Here is a 20,629-nt window from a genome sequence, read left to right as displayed (position 1 = left end):
GTGTTCACATCCTCAGGAACCACATGGGTTAGTCTACTCTAAACAGTGTTTACAACCTTACTAGAGTTCACTTCACAGCCACAGACAGTGCATCTAGTTATTGACAATATTTACACATAACTTTGTCTTTTTCAGTCACTATGTCATTTAATCACTACAGTAATTTCAACTTGTGTTCACATCCACAGGAACCACATGGGTTAGCCTACTCTAAACAGTATTTACAACCTTAGTAGTGTTCACTTCACAGCCACAGACAGTGCATCTAGTTATTTAAATTATTTATACATTACTTTGTCTGTTTCAGTCACTATGTTATTTAGTCACTACAGTAATTTCAACTTGTGTTCACATCCACAGGAACCACATGGGTTAGCCTACTCTAAACAGTATTTACAACCTTAGTAGTGTTCACTTCACAGCCACAGATGGTGCATCTGCTTATTTACATTATTTATACATTATTTTGTCTGTTTCAGTCACTGTAATTTGATCACTATAATAATTTCAACCTGTGTTCACATCCACAGGAACCACATTGGCCTGGGTGTCATTTTGCCTCCACCAACATGTTATACAATAATACATTCAAACAAGTCTGAGCGCTGGTCCCTCAACACGCGTGACGACGCCTTGATCATGTCCGCGCGGAGCGTCTCCGGCGGAATGAAACGGCGAGCTGCGCGCCGACCTCGGGGTTATCTGGAGGGTTGGCAAACCGAAGCCGTCGCCATGGTAACAGCAGCAGGGACGACAGGCGAGCATTCCCTTCGCGCAAGTTCCCTGCTCGAGAAGGAAGACAACAAATACGTTGCCATCGCACGCAACACAAAGACGCACAAGCTGCGGGCTCGTCACCACGGGGTTTTTATTTGGGTGTGCCCGCGCGACTTGACCATAAATCAGGGCATCAGGTAGAGGCGAAATAGACTCAGAAAGACGGCGAGCGGAGGAGAGGAGGGAGGCGCTAAATAAATAAAATGGACAGAAGCACAGAGGGAGGCCAGAATTTGGAGGGATTTTTGACATCTTCCCTCGTCTTCGCTCCTGCTCTTCACGCTTTCTTGCTCGGGGCTTCTCGTCCGCCGTTGGTCAGCGAGCTCTGCGGGAGAGAAGGAGAGCAGAAGGGTTCGGGAAGTGGGTGGAGTCAGAAGTGGAGAGGCTTGTTAGGGCGGGAAGAGTAGAACCAGCAACTGGATTTCATTCAGTCTGCTACGAACCCCGTTTCCATATGAGTTGGGAAATTGTGTTAGATGTAAATATAAACGGAATACAATGATTTGCAAATCCTTTTCAACCCATATTCAGTTGAATGTGCTACAAAGACAACATATTTGATGTTCAAACTCAAATAATAATTAACTTAGAATTTCATGGCTGCAACACGTGCCAAAGTAGTTGGGAAAGGGCATGTTCACCACTGTGTTACATCACCTTTTCTTTTAACAACACTCAATAAACGTTTGGGAACTGAGGAAACTAATTGTTGAAGCTTTGAAAGTGGAATTCTTTCCCATTCTTGTTTTATGTACAACTTCAGTCCTCCAACAGTCCGGGGTCTCCGCTGTCGTATTTTATGCTTCATAATGCGCCACACATTTTCCATGGGGGACAGGTCTGGACTGCAGGCAGGCCGGGAAAGTACCCGCCCTCTTTTTCTTTACAAAGCCACGCTGTTGTAACACGTACTGAATGTGGCTTGGCATTGTCTTGCTGAAATAAGCAGGGGCGTCCATGACAAAGACAGCGCTTAGATGGCAGCATATGTTGTTCCAAAAGCTTTATGTACCTTTCAGCATTAATGGTGCCTTCACAGATGTGTAAGTTACCCATGCCTTGGGCACTAATGCACCCCCATACCATCGCAGATGCTGGCTTTTCAACTTTGCGTCGCTTCTCTTTTGGTCCGGATGACACGATGTCGAATATTTCCAGAAACAATTTGAAATGTGGACTCGTCAGACCACAGAACACTTTTCCACTTTGCATCAGTCCATCTTAGATGATCTCGGGCCCAGAGAACCCTGCGGCGTTTCTGGATGTTGTTGATAAATGCATTTTCCTTTTGCATAGTAGAGCTTTAACTTGCACTTACAGATGTGGCGACGAACTGTATTTAGTGACAGTGGTTTTCTGAAGTGTTCCTGAGCCCGTGTGGTGATATCCTTTAGAGATTGATGTCGGTTTTTGATACAGTGCCGTCTGAGGGATCGAAGGTCCCGATCATTCAATCTTGGTTTTCGGCCATGCCGCTTACGTGGAGTGATTTCTCCAGATTCTCTGAACCTTTTGATGATATTATGGAGCGTAGATGTTGAAATCCCTAAATTTCTTGCAATTGCACTTTGAGAAACGTTGTTCTTAAACTGTTTGACTATTTGCTCACGCAGTTGTGGAAAAGGGGTGTACCTCGCCCCATCCTTTCTTGTGAAAGACTGAGCATCTTTTTGGGAAGCTGTTTTTATACCCAACCGTGGCACCCACCTTTTCCTAATTAGCCTGCACGCCTGTGGGATGTTCCAAATAAGTGTTTGATGAGCATCCCTCAACTTTATCAGTATTTATTGCCACCTTTCCCAACTTCTTTGTCACGTGTTGCTGGCATCAAACGCTAAAGTTAATGATTATTTGCAAAAAAATAAATATTTACCACCAACCCCCCCCCCCCCCCCCCCCCCCCTCCTTTTTGCGTCGGTTTTGGTGGTAGCGGGGGTGTACAATGTAGCCAGGAATAGTTAGGGATGCATGGGATTCTGGGTATTTGTTCTGTTGTGTTTATGTTATTTTACAGTGTGGATGTTCTCCCGAAATGTGTTTGTCATTTTTGTTTGGTGTGGTTTCACAGTGTGGCCCATATTAGTAAGAGTGTGATACATGTGATAGGCCGGCACACAGATAGATCGGTGGAAAAGCAGGCGCGACTACATGTTTTAGAGAATATTAAAGGCACTGCCGTCACGGCACACCTTCTATATTGTTGTCCAGGTGAAAATCGGAGAATATTACCGGGAGAGGCACTGAAACCCGGAAACCTTTCGGAAAAATCGGGTGGGTCGGCAAATATGCAGCTGAGCTACATCAGAGTGATCAAAGAGCCGTATGCGGCTCCGGAGCCGCGGGTTGCCGACCCCTGATCTAGACCAACACCTCCCGCCAACTGAACAGTTTTCTCCCCTCGGCCATCAGGCAGATAAACAATAACAAAATCTGATAGCTCAGTTACAGCTCATGTTTTTCTATACTGTGTTATATTTGTTTTATGTTGCACCATTGCGCCAAGTAAAATTCCTAGTTTGTGAACCCGTTGTCAAACAATGGTCCGACAGAGCGGCAGGGCATGCTGGAGCCCGGACCAAAAAGGCGGCGAGGAGGCGGAGAATGGGAGCGAGCGGCGAGGCGGGGCGTGCTGGGAGCGACGCCGCAAGCGAGATCAGGTGCGTGGATCGCGCACCTGGACACAATTAAGCTATCTCCTATCGATGTATAAAAGGGGAGAAGGAGGAGAGAACGGGGCAGAAGGAGTTGGAGAGCCAGAAGACGGACCGAAGAGCGAGCTGTGGAGAAGGAAGGAGCTGAAAAGCAAACCGACCTGCACTGAGATTTATTTGAACAAATAAAGAAGTCCACACCTGCGAGCAATGCCCTCCCTCGGTGGTCCTGGGAACCCCCGCGACGGCATGAGTCCGTCACAGGCAATAAAAAAATAACTATTCTGATTCTGATCATTCTTCCTTTGAGACACATTCTTGGTGTGCTGTTTTGCTTCCATGCTTTCTTGTGAATATTTTTTTTTTCACTAGCATTCCGCCTGCCATTCTCTGCATCCTTGGGGGTCACCAGATCATGACACCGAGATGTGCCGGAGTCCCTTCAAAGAGAGCAACAAGCGTTGTTTGCGCTAGTTGGTCCCTGCAGAGTCGGACTGTGTGGATCCAAATGCAGACATGGGATCAGAAGAGGGTGACAAGGTTAGTGAAACATTGCCGGCATGCAAACTACCTCCACGCTCTGCTGGCAAGAAGATACGCCGTTTGGCCGCTTTCTTGCCAAGTGCATCCCAGGGCAGCCGAATTGCAGATGAGCGGCAAATGTGACGAGGGGGTTTAAGCTTTACCGTTCCACTCACCTTCCTAAACATAAAAGGTCAACGGTGCGTGCTCGCCAGAGGTGGGTAGAGTAGCCAGAAATTGTACTCAAGTAAGAGTACTGTTACTTTAGAGATTTATTACTTTCTTTCTCCTATGTCCCCCCCTCCCTTGTGGAGGGGGTCCGGTCCGATGACCATGGATGAAGTACTGGCTGTCCAGAGTCGAGACCCAGGATGGACCGCTCGTCGGGACCCAGGATGGACCACTCGCCTGTATCGGTTGGGGACATCTCTACGCTGCTGATCCGCCTCCGCTTGAGATGGTTTCCTGTGGACGGGACTCTCGCTGCTGTCTTGGATCCGCTTTGAACTGAACTCTCGCGGCTGTGTTGGAGCCACTATGGATTGAACTTTCACAGTATCATGTTAGACCCGCTCGACATCCATTGCTTTCGGTCCCCTAGAGGGGGGGGGGGGTTGCCCACATCTGAGGTCCTCTCCAAGGTTTCTCATAGTCAGCATTGTCACTGGCGTCCCACTGGGTGTGAATTCTCCCTGCCCACTGGGTGTGAGTTTTCCTTGCCCTTTTGTGGGTTCTTCCGAGGATGTTGTAGTCGTAATGATTTGTGCAGTCCTTTGAGACATTTGTGATTTGGGGCTATATAAATAAACATTGATTGATTGATTGATTGATTGAGTAATCACCCAAATATTTACTTGAGTAAAAGTAAAAAGTATGTTGTGACAAAACTACTCAAGTACTGAGTAACTGATGAGTAACCTGATTACGGCAACAAGTAATGCACAAAAACATAAAAATAGCAATGAGCAAATTCAGAGCCAGGAATATCTCTTAAGCAACTAAAACAATAATATATTTTAAATAATAGTACATTGAAATAAAAAAAATTAAGGCACATTGAGCCACAGTAACTTAACAGCACCATAGGCTCAGTAGGCATTCATTGATTTGATTGATTGATTGAAACTTGTATTAGTAGATTGCACAGTACAGTACATATTCCGTACAATTGACCACTAAATGGTATCCATCCATCCATCATCTTCCACTTATCCGAGGTCGGGTCGCGGGGGCAACAGCCTAAGCAGGGAAGCCCAGACTTCCCTCTCCCCAGCCACTTCGTCTAGCTCTTCCCGGGGGATCCCGAGGCGTTCCCAGGCCAGCCGGGAGACCTAGTCTTCCCAACGTGTCTTGGGTCTTCCCCGTGGCCTCCTACCGGTTGGACGTGCCCTAAACACCTCCCTAGGGAGGCGTTCGGGTAGCATCCTGACCAGATGCCCGAACCACCTCATCTGGCTCCTTTCGATGTGAAGGAGCAGCGGCTTTACTTTGAGTTCCTCCCGGATGACAGAGCTTCTCACCCTATCTCTAAGGGAGAGACCCAAACTCATTTCGGCCGCTTGTACCCGTGATCTTATCCTTTCAGTCATAACCCAAAGCTCATGACCATAGGTGAGGATGGGAACGTAGATCGACCGGTAAATTGAGAGCTTTGCCTTCCGGCTCAGGTCCTTCTTCACCACAACGGATCGATACAACGTCCGCATTACTGAAGACGCCGCACCGATCCGCCTGTCGATCTCACGATCCACTCTTCCCCCACTCGTGAACACTAAATGGTAACACCCCAATAAATTTTTCAACGTTAATCAATTACTTAATAAATGACCAATTCGAGGTGATCTACCTCATATATACATACACACACATATCATATACATATATATATATAAATACATACATTTATATATACAGTATATAATTTATATTTATTTATTTTGCCGTTTTTGTTGACATGTTAAAGGTGTTTTAATGAATATACATGCATGTTTAACGCATAGAATATAAGTTGGCGTATTACCTGATTCTGATGACTTGCATTGATTGGAATCAGACAGTATACTGCTGATAACGTCCACTTTTTCAAATGGAGGAGAAAAAAAGTTCCTCTTTTCTGTCTAATACCACATGAAAGTCGGTGGCAGAGGAATTAGTGCGTCTGCCTCACAATACGAAGGTCCTGCAGTCCTGGGTTCAAATCCAGGCTCAGGATCTTTCTGTGTGGAGTTTGCATGTTCTCCCCGTGAATGCGTGGGATCCCTCCGGGTACTCCGGCTTCCTCCCACTTCCAAAGACATGCACCTGGGGATAGGTTGATTGGCAACACTAAATGGGCCCTAGTGTGTGAATGTGAGTGTGAATGTTGTCTGTCTGTCTGTGTTGGCCCTGCGATGAGGTGGCGACTTGTCCAGGGTGTACCCCGCCTTCCGCCCGATTGTAGCTAAGATAGGCGCCAGCACCGCCCGCGACCCCGGAAGGGAATAAGCGGTAGAAAATGGATGGATGGATGGATGAATATACATGCATGTTTAACACATAGATTCCTATCTTTCATGAAGACAAGAATATAAGTTGGCGTATTACCTGATTCTGATGACTTGCATTGATTGGAATCAGACAGTATAGTGCTGATAACGTCCACTTTTTCAAATGGAGGAGAAAAAAAGTTCCTCTTTTCTGACTAATAACACATGAAAGTCGTTGGTTTTTGGCATCTTATTTGTCCAGCGTCCATATTCGTTTTTATACACTTTACAAGAAATACATTGGCGGCAAACTCCGTAGCTTGCTCGCTTGTTTGCGCTGGCTTTCGGAGACTGTATCGTGGTCGCTAGTAGTGGGTTTCAGTAGGCCTTTATGCAAGAAATCCTTCCAGAATGTCCACCTGACCATCAGTACGACCACATCTGGACCGTCGCCATCCGCAATTGGATCAATTAATGACAGGAGAGGCTTTTTATGCTGACCACCTCGGGCAGCCAAATATTCTAGCTCAAGGTGTGCCCGAGATTTAGGACTGGACTGGTCTGATATGTACACACTGGCATTCCAACACCACTAAAGAAAACATGTTTACTTCAAATTAACCTGGAGTCGGCAACCTTTACCACTCAAAGAAACATTTCGACCCGTTTCACAAAATCGAGAAAAACTATGGGAGCCACAAGACTCTTGAAATTTAAAACGAAAAAAACACAGCGTGGAAAGTTTTTTTTTTTTGCTTTGTGCTTTGTATTAACCACGGGTCTCAGACACGCAGCCCGCATCTTAATATGAAAATTTAATATTAGTGCGGCCCGCGAGTTTTATTTGAATGCTGCTTGACAACATCAGATCTGCCAACCATCTCAATTTTCCCCCGAGAGACTACTGAGTTTCAGAGCAACCATTCTCTCGACTGTCTGCTGGTTTTCACCCAAACAACAATAATAAGGGCGTGCTATGATGACAATGTGTTTTGCGGCCTATACAACCGTGACAAAAAGCTTACCATCCCATTCACATGTTGTATGAGGCTTCTTCAATCCATATATTGGTAGTGTCGATACCAAGGGTAGTATCAATTTATGATCAATAATTTAGTGATAGATCGATTTTTTTTTTTTTCTACAAATAGTTTTTTTGTCGTTGTTGGTAGTGTTAACCCCAACCCTCAGAGAGTATGGGGTATCGGACTGTCTTATTGTGGCGGTCCGCTCCCTGTACGATCAGTGTCAGAGCTTGGTCCGCATTGCCGGCGGTAAGTCGAACACATTTCCAGTGAGGATTGGACTCCGCCAAGGCTGTCCTTTGTCACCGATTCTGTTCATAACTTTTATGGACAGAATTTCTAGGCGCAGTCAAGGCGTTGAGGGGTTCCGGTTTGGTGACCGCAGGATTAGGTCTCTGCTTTTTGCAGATGATGTGGTCCTGATGGCTTCCTCTGACCGGGATCTTCAGCTCTTACTGGATCGGTTTGCAGCCGAGTGTGAAGCGACCGGAATGAGAATCAGCACCTCCAAGTCTGAGTCCATAGTTCTCGCCCGGAAAAGGGTGGAGTGCCATCTCCGAGGTTGGAGAGGAGACCCTGCCCCAAGTGGAGGAGTTCAAGTACCTGAGAGTCTTGTTCAAGAGTGAGGGAAGAGTGGATCGTGAGATCGACAGGCGGATCGGTGCGGCGTCTTCAGTAATGCGGACGCTGTATCGATCTGTTGTGGTGAAGAAGGAGCTGAGCCGGAAGGCAAAGCTCTCGATTTACCGGTCGATCTGCGTTCCCATCATTAGCTTTGGGTCATGACCGAAAGGACAAGATCACGGGTACAAGCGGCCGAAATGAGTTTCCTCCGCCGCCTTAGAGATGAGAAGCTCTGTCATCCGGGAGGAGCTCACACTAAAACCGCTGCTCCTCCACACGGAGAGGAGCCAGATGGTTCGGGCATCTGGTCAGGATGCCAGCTGAACGCCTCCCTAGAGAGGTGTTTCGGGCACGTCCGACCGGAAGGAGGCCACGGGGAAGACCCAGGGGAAGACTGTGTCTCCCGGCTGGCCGGGGAACGCCTCGGGATCCCCCGGAAGGAGCTGGACCAAATGGCTGGGGAGACCGAAGTCTGGGCTTCCCTGCCCCCGCGACCCAACCTCGGATAAGCGGAAGAAAACGAATACATGGATGGACAATAAAATATTCCAATCCAAGGCAATCCGTTAACTTGTGTACACGTAGAATTTGACTTCGACATCGCTACCAGAGAAGATTCAACTGAGGTTAGAAATAAACGCAACAGCTTTTCCTCTCACCACAACAAAGAAGGATCTCTTCCACCCGCCAGTTCCTATCCAATTAAGGAGCAGCAGGAGGTGAGTTGTTGCGTCGGATGACTAATTCAAGCGGCAGACGGCGTCAAAGCAACAGGTTGCGCAGGTTGACACTTCCGCCGCTAATAGGCAACGCGGTTCAACCACACCTGAACACCCGTCTGAGGAGACGCTGACTCACACGCAAACAAATCACTTGCCGGCTCGGCCCTTTCTGGGTGAAAAATAAAAATAATAAGACAACTAAGAAATCAATAACCGTCTTCTCTGTTCAGCGCACTCGGCTTACCGAACTCTGGGGGATGCCAGGAGACCGTTACCAGGCAAAGACTGTCAATCAGACACAATTGTGGAGTTAGTTCTAACTCGCGTCCACTCTTAGCAGGTGGGTCCACTAACTAGTCACTCTTCTGAACTTTCACTTACCAGCTTACCACACTTAAAAACCTTTTTTGGTCTCGGTGCGCCTTATGTACGTATTCAGTCTGGTTGGGCTTACGGACCTCGAAGAAATTTTATTTGGTTCATGGTGTAATGATATGTGTGACCAGTAGATGGCAGTCACACATATGCGTGGACTGCAGGTTGACGCCTGTTCAATGAACGATGCTCGCAAGTACCCGTAAGCAAGCAACACCCACATATTGATTTTTTCTTGGAGAATATAGAACAGTATGTCAGGCTTGCCCCTTACTGTTTGTGGCGGTATAGCTCGGTTGGTAAAGTGGCCGTGCCAGCAACTTGGGGGTTTCAGGTTCGATCCCCGCTTCCGCCATCCAGTCACTGCCGTTGTGTCCTTGGGCAAGACACTTTACCCTCCGGCTCCCAGTGCCACCCACACTGGTTTAAATGTAACTTAGATATTGGGTTTCACAATGTAAAGCGCTTTGAGTCACTAGAGAAAAAGCGCTATATAAATATAAATATTAAAAAAACGCCATCCAGTCACTGCCGTTGTGTCCTTGGGCAAGACACTTTACCCTCCGGCTCCCAGTGCCCCCCACACTGGTTTAAATGTAACTTAGATATTGGGTTTCACAATGTAAAGCGCTTTGAGTCACTAGAGAAAAAGCGCTATATAAATATAAATATAAAAAAACTGCCATCCAGTCACTGCCGTTGTGTCCTTGGGCAAGACACTTTACCCTCCGGCTCCCAGTGCCACCCACACTGGTTTAAATGTAACTTAGATATTGGGTTTCACAATGTAAAGCGCTTTGAGTCACTAGAGAAAAAGCGCTATATAAATATAAATATTAAAAAAACGCCATCCAGTCACTGCCGTTGTGTCCTTGGGCAAGACACTTTACCCTCCGGCTCCCAGTGCCACCCACACTGGTTTAAATGTAACTTAGATATTGGGTTTCACAATGTAAAGCGCTTTGAGTCACTAGAGAAAAAGCGCTTTATAAATATAAAACAACCGCCATCCAGTCACTGCCGTTGTGTCCTTGGGCAAGACACTTTACCCACCGGCTCCCAGTGCCACCCACACTGGTTTAAATGTAACTTAGATATTAGGTTTCACAATGTAAAGCGCTTTGAGTCACTAGAGAAAAAGCACTATATAAATATAAATATAAATGTGTGTGTGTAATATTTCCTGTCTTTAGTTCCTGTCAGCGCTCTTATTTTGTCTGTTTCCTGTCTTTCTCCCTGAGTGCTGTGTCCCCTCAGCTGTGGCTGATTGACACCTGACCATACCTGGTGTCAATCAGCCCGCTCCTATTTAAACCTGTTTTCTCCTCCAGTCCGTGCTGGACTATTGTCATGTATCGTCGAAGTCACTTCCGTATTGTCGCTCCTGTCGTGTCGTGTCATTGCAGCGTAGCGGTAAGCTATATTTCGGTATCCGTTTTTAGCTTACTGTCTTTTGTTCCCTGACTCCGTTTTGTTTTCATTCTACAAGTAACGACTTCTGTTTTCCTGCTCGCTACCCGCTAGCTTCCACGCTAGAGCCTTTTGTTTTTGCTAGCTTCCATGCTAAGCTCCTTTTGTTTTCTAGCTCTTTTAGTTTTGTTATCCGCCTCGTGCGCCATTTTTGTTGTACCCCTTTTGTTCTTGTTCTAGTATTTTATTAAAACATGTTTCCTTGCAAAATGCCTGCCTCTTTCTCTGCATCTTAGGGTTCGTCACAAACAAACTTTGACAAAGTACACACACCGCTCAGAAATCTGTCAAAATGTTTTAGACTTAGACTTTCTTTTATTGTCATTCAAATTTGCACTTTATAGTATGGATAAAAACTAAATTTTGTTGCATTAGCTTATTGTTGTGCAGGATAAAAGAGCAATAAGGTGCAGATATAAGTAAATAGATTACTTTACAGAAAAATATATTGTATTTTTGCATATGCATCCAGGTTTATGGATGTATGTTATATTGTCTTTATATTCCAGCCAGTTAATCATTTTTTTTTCGGGGGGGGGGGGGGATTAGAAGGAGGAAGGAAGGAGCTGTTACAGAACCTGGAGGTTCTGCTACGGAACCTCTTTCTAGAGTCCATCAGTGAGGGTGGGAGGAGCCTCTGCAGATTTTCCGAGCCCTGGTCAGGCGGCGGCTTTTGGCGATCTCCTGGATCGGAGGAAGAGGATGAGCTTTTCCGCCGTCCTCACCACTCTGTGCAGAGACTTCCAGTCTGAGGCACTGCAGGCTCCAGTCCGATTTTAATACAACTTTGGTAAGCTACGAAGCCGCACAGCTTGATGGATTGTTAGAGCATTACGGCTACCATAGTCAGACGTACTGTGCTTCAATGTTCTAAATTATTAAGTTGGGTTGAAAAGGACCTCAAAATGGCACCTATTAGGAGGGTGGACGCTCCCCTTTCCTCTCCCTTATCTCTCCTGCTTGCTTCTTTGTCTTGTCTTAACTTTCTTGTTGCCTCTTTTTGCACTGCTCTCCGAATTTAAACAAAACTATTTAACCGGCCTCAACAAAATTGACAAGATCTTGGGTTTGGGGGAACCTGCTGTCGTGACGGAGCGGTTGTTGCTGGACACACGACGGACTCTTAGGAGAAGAAGGAGTGCCGCGTGCCTGGCGACCCTTTTCTGTCGAGGACGTGAAGATATCCACCTATTCGAAATTGTGGTTTGTCCACAAATTGGAAGTAGCTGACAGTCTTCAAAGTACCCCAAAGATGCCACAAATGATTGGAGGATGCGGGAAGAACTGTGGATCACATCAGACTGTCTACCCCGCAGTTTTTGAGGACCAGTCATAGACAATTTAGAGTGAAAGCACATTTATTAATTTTCACCCGCATACAAAACATTCCAACTTGGATTGTTTCCCTGGCTTCGAAACTCTCCTGAAGGACAGTGCGGCGAAGACACAACAAACTCCCTTCTTGTCTCTCATGGACACGCACCTGTTGTTGTTGACTTTGGACTAGCGACTGCACAATACATCAAGGCCGCGGAACAGAGACACACTTACACACACACATCCACAAAAATATACGCCACACATACGCACCCCACTCCCCCAACCCAACGCCCTCGACGCAAATCCCATAGGGGTGATGAATGGATGGTCAGCGCCTGAGAGCTGCGGCCTTCCACCATGACCCCGAACTCCCTTCCCTCTGTTGCTAGATATCTCAAGATGTATGTTGTAATATGTATACGGGCTTTGCTATGGAGGTTTTTTCCCACTCCAGACTGGGCCCCCTGGGGAGCCCAGAGTGGATTGTATTTTTTTACTCATCCTTCCCCAGCGTTTACCTTTTTCCCATCTTTTACGTTCTGTTCTGCAACCCTGTACACTGTTTGTTTGTCTAATCTTGAACAGGTTTGTGCTGAAAACAAAGTTTTGTTGTACTTGTGCAATGAAAATAAAGACCTATCCATCTATCTATCTATCTACCTACCTACCTACCTACCTACCTATCCATCCATCCATCCACCTACCTACCTACCTACCTAACTACCTACTTACCTATCCATCCATCCATCCACCTACCTACCTAACTACCTACCTATCCATCCATCCACCTACCTACCTACCTACCTACCTACCTATCCATCCATCCATCCATCCACCTACCTACCTACCTACCTACCTACCTACCTACCTACCTACCTACCTATCCATTCATCCATCTATCTATCTATCTACCTACCTACCCATCCATCCATCCATCCATCCATCCATCCATCCATCCACCTACCTACCCATCCATCCATCCATCCATCCATCCATCCACCCACCCCACCCACCTACCTACCTACCTACCTATCCATCCATCCATCCATCCACCTACCTACCTACCTACCTACCTACCTACCTACTTACCTATCCATCCATCCATCCACCTACCTACCTACCTACCTACTTACCTATCCATCCATCCATCCACCTACCTACCTACCTACCTACCTACCTACCTACCTACCTATCCATTCATCCATCTATCCATCTATCTATCTATCTACCTACCTACCTACCTACCTACCTATCCATCCATCTATCTATCTATCTATCTATCTATCTATCTATCTATCTATCTATCTATCTATCTATCTACCTACCTATTTACCTATCTATCTATCCATCCATCTATCTATCACCTGGTGTTTTGTTCCGTAATATCGTGCAAAACCAACTTTTCTTTCCTATCGGTACTTGCTGATGTGCATTTGGGATCTGCATAAGTCCAGAAAATGTGCACCTGTCCGCCATTCTAGTCCAGCTCCTTCTTTTTCTCTATCCTCTCATTGTGGGGCATTTTTACTATAAAGTAGAGTACAGTTCTAACTTATATCTGTCAGTAAACTTGCTATGGACGCGCTAAAAACTACTGCTAAAACAAAGCTGAAGTGGAGGCACGTAAATAATATTGTTGTTGTGTTGGTAGAGATACGAAATTGGTATCGATACAAGTCTACTAAACACCGAATGTGTTCTACAAACAAATAAGCTCTGCTTCTACCTTCTCCCGTTCGGACTTGTTGGAGTTTGAATGGTGAACAAGAGATCTCTTCAACTGTAACCGCGTGTGCAGCTTCAAAAATAAACTCACCTAAAAATAGACAATAACCGACTAACATTAGCTTGAAATATTTTCTGAGCGCCGATGACGTGAATTTCTTGACTTGGCTGCCAAGTTCCTGTGCTTGGTGACACGTATGTGTGAATATCAACATAGAAATAAGCATAAAAGCTGAGATATTTCTATCTTTCGTCACCTTGCCGTCATCCAACATCTCCAAGGCGAGCGTCCTGTGAAGCTCCAGGAAGATGAGCTGCATCCTGGAGGAAATACTCCCAGCTAAGCATCTAGCATTAAAATATTACACTCGGTACAAAATCCACTACGGACTGGACTCTAACACTATTATGTTAGATCCACTATGGACTGTACTCGCACACTATTATGTTAGATCCACTATGGACTGGACTCTCACACTATTATGTTAGATCCACTATGGACTGGACTCTCACACTATTATGTTAGATCCATTATGGACTGGACTCTCAAACCAATATGCTAGATCCACAATGGACTGGACTCTCAAACTATTATGCTAGATCCACAATGGACTGCACTCGCACACTATTATGTTAGATCCACCATGGACTGTACTCGCACACTATTATGTTAGATCCACTATGGACTGGACTCTCACACTATTATGTTAGATCCACTATGGACTGGACTCTCACACTATTATGTTAGATCCATTATGGACTGGACTCTCACTATTATGTTAGATCCACTATGGACTGGACTCTCACACTATTATGTTAGATCCATTATGGACTGGACTCTCATTACTATGTTGGATCCACTATGGACTGGACTCTCACTATTATGTTAGACTGGACTCTCACACTATTATGTTGGATCCACTATGGACTGGACTCTCACACTATTATGTTACATCCACTATGGACTGGACTCTCACAATATTATGTTACATCCACTATGGACTGGACTCTATAACTATTATGCTAGATCCCCTACGGACTGGACTCTCACTATTATGTTAGATCCACTATGGACTGTACTCGCACACTATTATGTTAGATCCACTATGGACTGGACTCTCACACTATTATGTTAGATCCATTATGGACTGGACTCTCACTATTATGTTAGATCCACTATGGACTGGACTCTCACACTATTATGTTAGATCCATTATGGACTGGACTCTCACACTATTATGTTAGATCCACTATGGACTGGACTCTCACACTATTATGTTAGATCCATTATGGACTGGACTCTCACTATTATGTTAGATCCACTATGGACTGGACTCTCACACTATTATGTTAGATCCACTATGGACTGGACTCTCACACTATTATGTTAGATCCACTATGGACTGGACTCTCACACTATTATGTTAGATCCATTATGGACTGGACTCTCACTATTATGTTAGACCCACTATGGACTGGACTCTCACACTATTATGTTAGATCCATTATGGACTGGACTCTCATTACTATGTTAGATCCACTATGGACTGGACTCTCACACTATTATGTTGGATCCACTATGGACTGGACTTTCACACTATTATGTTAGATCCACTATGGACTGGACTCTCACAATATTATGTTACATCCACTATGGACTGGACTCTATAACTATTATGCTAGATCCCCTATGGACTGGACTCTCACTATTATGTTAGATCCACTATGGACTGTACTCGCACACTATTATGTTAGATCCACTATGGACTGGACTCTCACACTATTATGTTAGATCCATTATGGACTGGACTCTCACTATTATGTTAGATCCACTATGGACTGGACTCTCACACTATTATGTTAGATCCATTATGGACTGGACTCTCATTACTATGTTAGATCCACTATGGACTGGACTCTCACTATTATGTTAGACTGGACTCTCACACTATTATGTTGGATCCACTATGGACTGGACTTTCACACTATTATGTTAGATCCACTATGGACTGGACTCTCACACTATTATGTTAGATCCACTATGGACTGGACTCTCACAATATTATGTTACATCCACTATGGACTGGACTCTATAACTATTATGCTAGATCCACAATGGACTGGACTCTCAAACTATTATGCTAGATCCACAATGGACTGGACTCTCACAATATTATGTTAGATCCCCTATGGACTGGACTCTCACTATTATGTTAGATCCACTATGGACTGGACTTATACTATTATGTTGGATCCACTATGGACTGGACTCTCACTCTTATGTTAGATCCACTATGGACTGGACTTATACTATTATGTTGGATCCACTATGGACTGGACTCTCACTATTATGTTAGATCCACTATGGACTGGACTCTCACAATATTATTTTAGATCCACTATGGACTGGACTCTCACAATATTATTTTAGATCCACTATGGACTGGACTCTCACACTATTATGTTAGATCCAAAATGGACTGGACTCTCACAATTTTATGCTAGATCCACACAACGCCCTACAAGGTTTCTCATTGTCATCACATTGGGTAAAGTTTTTCCTTGCCCTTATGTGGGCTCTGAACTGAGGATGTCGTTGAAGCTTGTGCAGCCCTTTGAGACACTCGTAATTCAGGGCTATAAAGTAAACATTGATTGATTGATATCATCCCTGCTGCTACTTTTCACTTCCACCTATCGCCATGTTGGATCCGCCAGGCGTCTTTCTTCATTTCTTCCTCGACTCGCTTTATCGGCAGAATGTGACTCAGAAGGTGAAGTTGCTCATTTACTCGTGAGATGATCGACACCAGTATCATTAACACTCAGGCATGTGTTTATTGATGAGAATCATTGCTGGCCAACTCAAGCGATTTCAGGAAGCAATATTGGCTAAAGACAAAACAAACTACAGACAAAGAAATACTTCATTTCCCTTATTGAATATTGCCAGACTCACCATGACAACATCAATTTATCGATTGTCGTCAGGTCTGTGGAGGGAGGGGCCATTGGGCTGAATATCAAAATATATGTTTTTTTCATTCGTCGGTATCGATAATTATTGACTGGGATGAGAATCAGCACCTCCAAGTCCGAGTCCACGGTTCTCGCCCGGAAAAGGGTGGAGTGCCATCTCCGGGTTGGGGAGGAGATCTTGCCCCAAGTTGTTCGGTTCAAGTACCTCTGAGTCTTGTTCACGAGTGAGGGAAGAGTGGATCGTGAGATCGACAGGCGGATCGGTGCGGCGTCTTCAGTAATGCGGACGCTGTATCGATCCGTTGTGGTGAAGAAGGAGCTGAGCCGGAAGCCAATGCTCTCAATTTACCGGTCGATCTACCTTCCCATCCTCACCTATGGTCATGAGTTTTGGGTTTTGAGCGAAAGGACAAGATCACGGCTACAAGATCTACGTTCCCATCCTCACCTCTGGTCATGAGCTTTGGGTTATGATTGAAAGGACAAGATCAGGGGTACAAGATCTACATTTCAATCTTCACCTATTGTCATGAGCTTTGGGTTATGACCGAAAGGACAAGATCACGGCTACAAGATCTAAGTTCCCATTCTCACCTTTGGTCATGATCTTTGGGTTATGACCGAAAGGACAAGATCACGGGTACAAGATCTACGTTCCCATCCTCACCTATGGTCATGAGCTTTGGGTTATGACCGAAAGGACAAGATCACGGCTACAAGATCTATGTTCCCATTCTCACCTTTGGTCATGATCTTTGGGTTATGACCGAAAGGACAAGATCACGGGTACAAGATCTACGTTCAAATCCTCACCTAGGGTCATGGGCTTTAGGTTATGACCGAAAGAACAAGATCACGGGTAACATCTAAGTTCCCATCCTCACCTATGGTTATGATCTTTGAGTTATGACCGAAAGGACAAGAACACGGGTAAGATCTACGTTCCAATCCTCACCTATGGTCATGAGTGTTGGGTTATGATCAAAAGGACAAGATCACGGCTACAAGATCTAAGTTCCCATTCTCACCTATAGTCATGAGGTTTGGGTTATGACCGAAAGGACAAGATCATGGGTACAAGATCTACGTTCCCATCCTCACCTATGGTCATGAGCTTTGGGTTATGACCAAAAGGACAAGATCACGGGTACAAGATCTACGTTCCCATTCTCACCTATGGTCATATGACCGAAAGGACAAGATCACGGGTACAAGCGGCCGAAATGAGTTTCCTCCGCCGAGTGGCAGGGCTCCCCCTTACAGATAGGGGGAGATGGTCTGCCATCCGGGAGGAACTCAAGAGTAAAGACGCTGCTCCTCTACATTGACAAGAGCCAGATGAGGTGGTTCGGGAATCCCGTCAGGAACATCCGACCGTAGAAGGCCACGGGGAAGACCCAGGACACGTTGGGAAGTTTATCTCTCCCGGCTGGCCTGGGAACGCCTCGGGTCCCCCGGAAGGAGCTGGACGAAGTGGCTGGGGATAGTGAAGTCTGGTCTTCCCTGCTCAGGCTGTTGCCCCCGCGACCCAACTTTGGCTAAGCGGAAGAAGACGGGTGGATGGTCTGTCTCACTTCTCACCGTAGAGACAAAAGGCCTCCCGATAAGAGAGCCTTTACCCCCGCATCCTAAGGCCTCATATGCATGACAATGACTCAACCTGGGACTGATGGGGGTGCAGGTTCAAGGCCTGCATTTGTGTGTGTGCGTGCATGAAAGAACTATTGAGTGACATATAAGGAAGCCTGGGCTTCTGTAGATAGTGAATTGGGTGAACTTCAAGTGAGAGACAGAAAAGGTAGGACAGATAAAGTCTAGTGCTGCTCAAACCAAGACAATGTCAGAAAACAGCAGATAAGAAAAATGCTGCTTCCATGGGCAGATGAACAGAATAACCCATGGATATTTACATTGTGGGACTATCCAAATGCACTATAACCTTTAGAGGGGGACTTAAAGTAGAACAGAACAACAAGTTGCTTCTATACAGAAGCTTTTATCAAATATGATTTATGACGACAAAAGACTAACACAGTTTGCGAGTAAATAGTTGATAATGAGCAAGCCAGTCACGTGATTTGTGATCTAGCCACAGATCCCTTCCCCATCAACAACAATGCTAATCGAGCAGACTGTGAGAATCATACAAAATATTCAAATATATTCAATGAAATGCGAAGCAATTCACAAACAAGGATGGGGCGAGGGTCACCGCTTTGTAAGCAAATTGTCAAACAGTTTTAGAACAACATTTCTCAACGAGCTATTGCAAGGAATTTAGGGATTTTACCATCTACGGTCCGTAAAATCATCAAAAGGTTCAGAGAATCTGGAGAAATCACTGCACGTAAGTGATGATATTACGGACCTTAGATCCCTCAGGCGGTACTGCATCAAAAACCGACATCGGTGTGTAAAGGATATCACCACATGGGCTCAGGAACACTTCATAAAACCCCTGTCAGTAACTACAGTTGGTTGCTAAATCTGTAAGTGCAAGTTAAAACTTTACCACGCAAAGCGAAAGCCATTCATCAACAACATCCCACAGGTGTGATGGCTAATTGGGAACAGGTGGGTGCCATGATTGGGTATAAAAACAGCTTCCCCAAAAAATGCTCAGTCTTTCACAAGAAAGGATGGGGCGAGGTACACCCCTTTGTCCACAACTGCGTGAGCAAATAGTCAAACAGTTTAAGAACAACGTTTCTCAAAGTGCAATTGCAAGAAATTTAGGGATTTCAACATCTACGGTCCATAATATCATCAAAAGGTTCAGAGAATCTGGAGAAATCACTCCACGTAAGCAGCATGGCCGGAAACCAACATTGAATGACCGTGACCTTCCATCCCTCGGACGGCACTGTATCAAAAACCGACATCAATCTCTAAAGGATATCACCACATGGGCTCAGGAACACTTCATAAAACCACTGTCAGTAACTACAGTTGGTCGCCACATCTGTAAGTGCAAGTTAAAACTTTACCACGCAAAGCGAAAGCCATTCATCAACAACACCCAGGAACGCCGCCGGCTTCGCTGGGCCCGAGATCATCTAAGATGGACTGATGCAAAGTGGAAAAGTGTTCTGTGGTCTGACGACAAGACAACATTTCAAATTATATTTGGAAACTGTGGATGTGGTGTCCTCCGGAACAGAGGAAAATAACCATCCGGATTGTTATCGGCGCAAAGTTCAAAAGCCAGCATCTGTGATGGTATGGGGGTGCATTAGTGTCCAAGGCATGGGTAATTTACACATCTGTGAAGGCACTATTAATGCTGAAAGGTACATACAGGTTTTGGAGCACCATATGTTGTCATCCGAGCAACGTTATCATGGACGCCCCTGCTTATTTCAGCAAAACAATGCCAAGCCACGTGTTACAACATTGTGGCTTCGTAGTAAAACAGTCCGGGTACTTTCCTGGCCCGCCTGCAGTCCAGACCTGTCTCCCATGGAAAATGTGTGGCGCATTATGAAGCGTAAAATTCGACAGCGGAGACCCCGGACTGTTGAACGACTGAAGCTCTACATAAAACAAGAATGGGAAACAATTCCACTCTCAAAGCTTCATTAATTAGTTTCCTCAGTTCCCAAACGTTTATTGAGTGTTGTTAAAAGAAAAGGTGATGTAACACTGTGGTGAACATGCCCTTTCCCAACTACTTTGGCACGTGTTGCAGCCATGAAATTTTAAGTTAATTATTATTTGCAAAAAAAAAAAAAGTTTATGAGTTTGAACATCAAATATGTTGTCTTTGTAGCATATTCAACTGAATATGGGTTGAAATGATTTGCAAATCATTGTATTTTGTTTATATTTACATCTAACACAATTTCCCAACTCATATGGAAAACGGGGTTTGTAGAAAAGAGTCCCAATATGACCCCTTTGGGTCTAGCAACATGTAGGCAGCTTTTTGGGGTTTTGAGCCTGGGATGGAGCGCTCCTCAGAAGTCTGAAAGGTC

At 45.2% G+C, this 20,629-nt stretch overlaps 1 protein-coding gene across 1 annotated transcript in view; it reads right to left on the bottom strand.

Annotated features, from left to right (window-relative positions):
* Positions 1-851: 851 nt before the first annotated feature.
* Positions 852-20,629, bottom strand: part of LOC133535432 (MICOS complex subunit mic25a-like) — a 116,436-nt gene continuing 96,658 nt past the window's right edge. The window contains exon 8 of the mRNA XM_061875265.1: positions 852-1,102. Within this exon, the coding sequence (XP_061731249.1) occupies positions 1,055-1,102 (48 nt within the window). The 3' untranslated portion in view covers positions 852-1,054. The remainder of the gene's footprint in view (positions 1,103-20,629) is intronic.

The sequence above is a fragment of the Nerophis ophidion genome, linkage group LG16 (assembly GCF_033978795.1).
Source record: "Nerophis ophidion isolate RoL-2023_Sa linkage group LG16, RoL_Noph_v1.0, whole genome shotgun sequence".
Taxonomy (NCBI): domain Eukaryota; kingdom Metazoa; phylum Chordata; class Actinopteri; order Syngnathiformes; family Syngnathidae; genus Nerophis; species Nerophis ophidion.
Note: the sequence above shows the minus strand (reverse complement) of the source record. Positions and strands in the feature narration are given on the sequence as shown.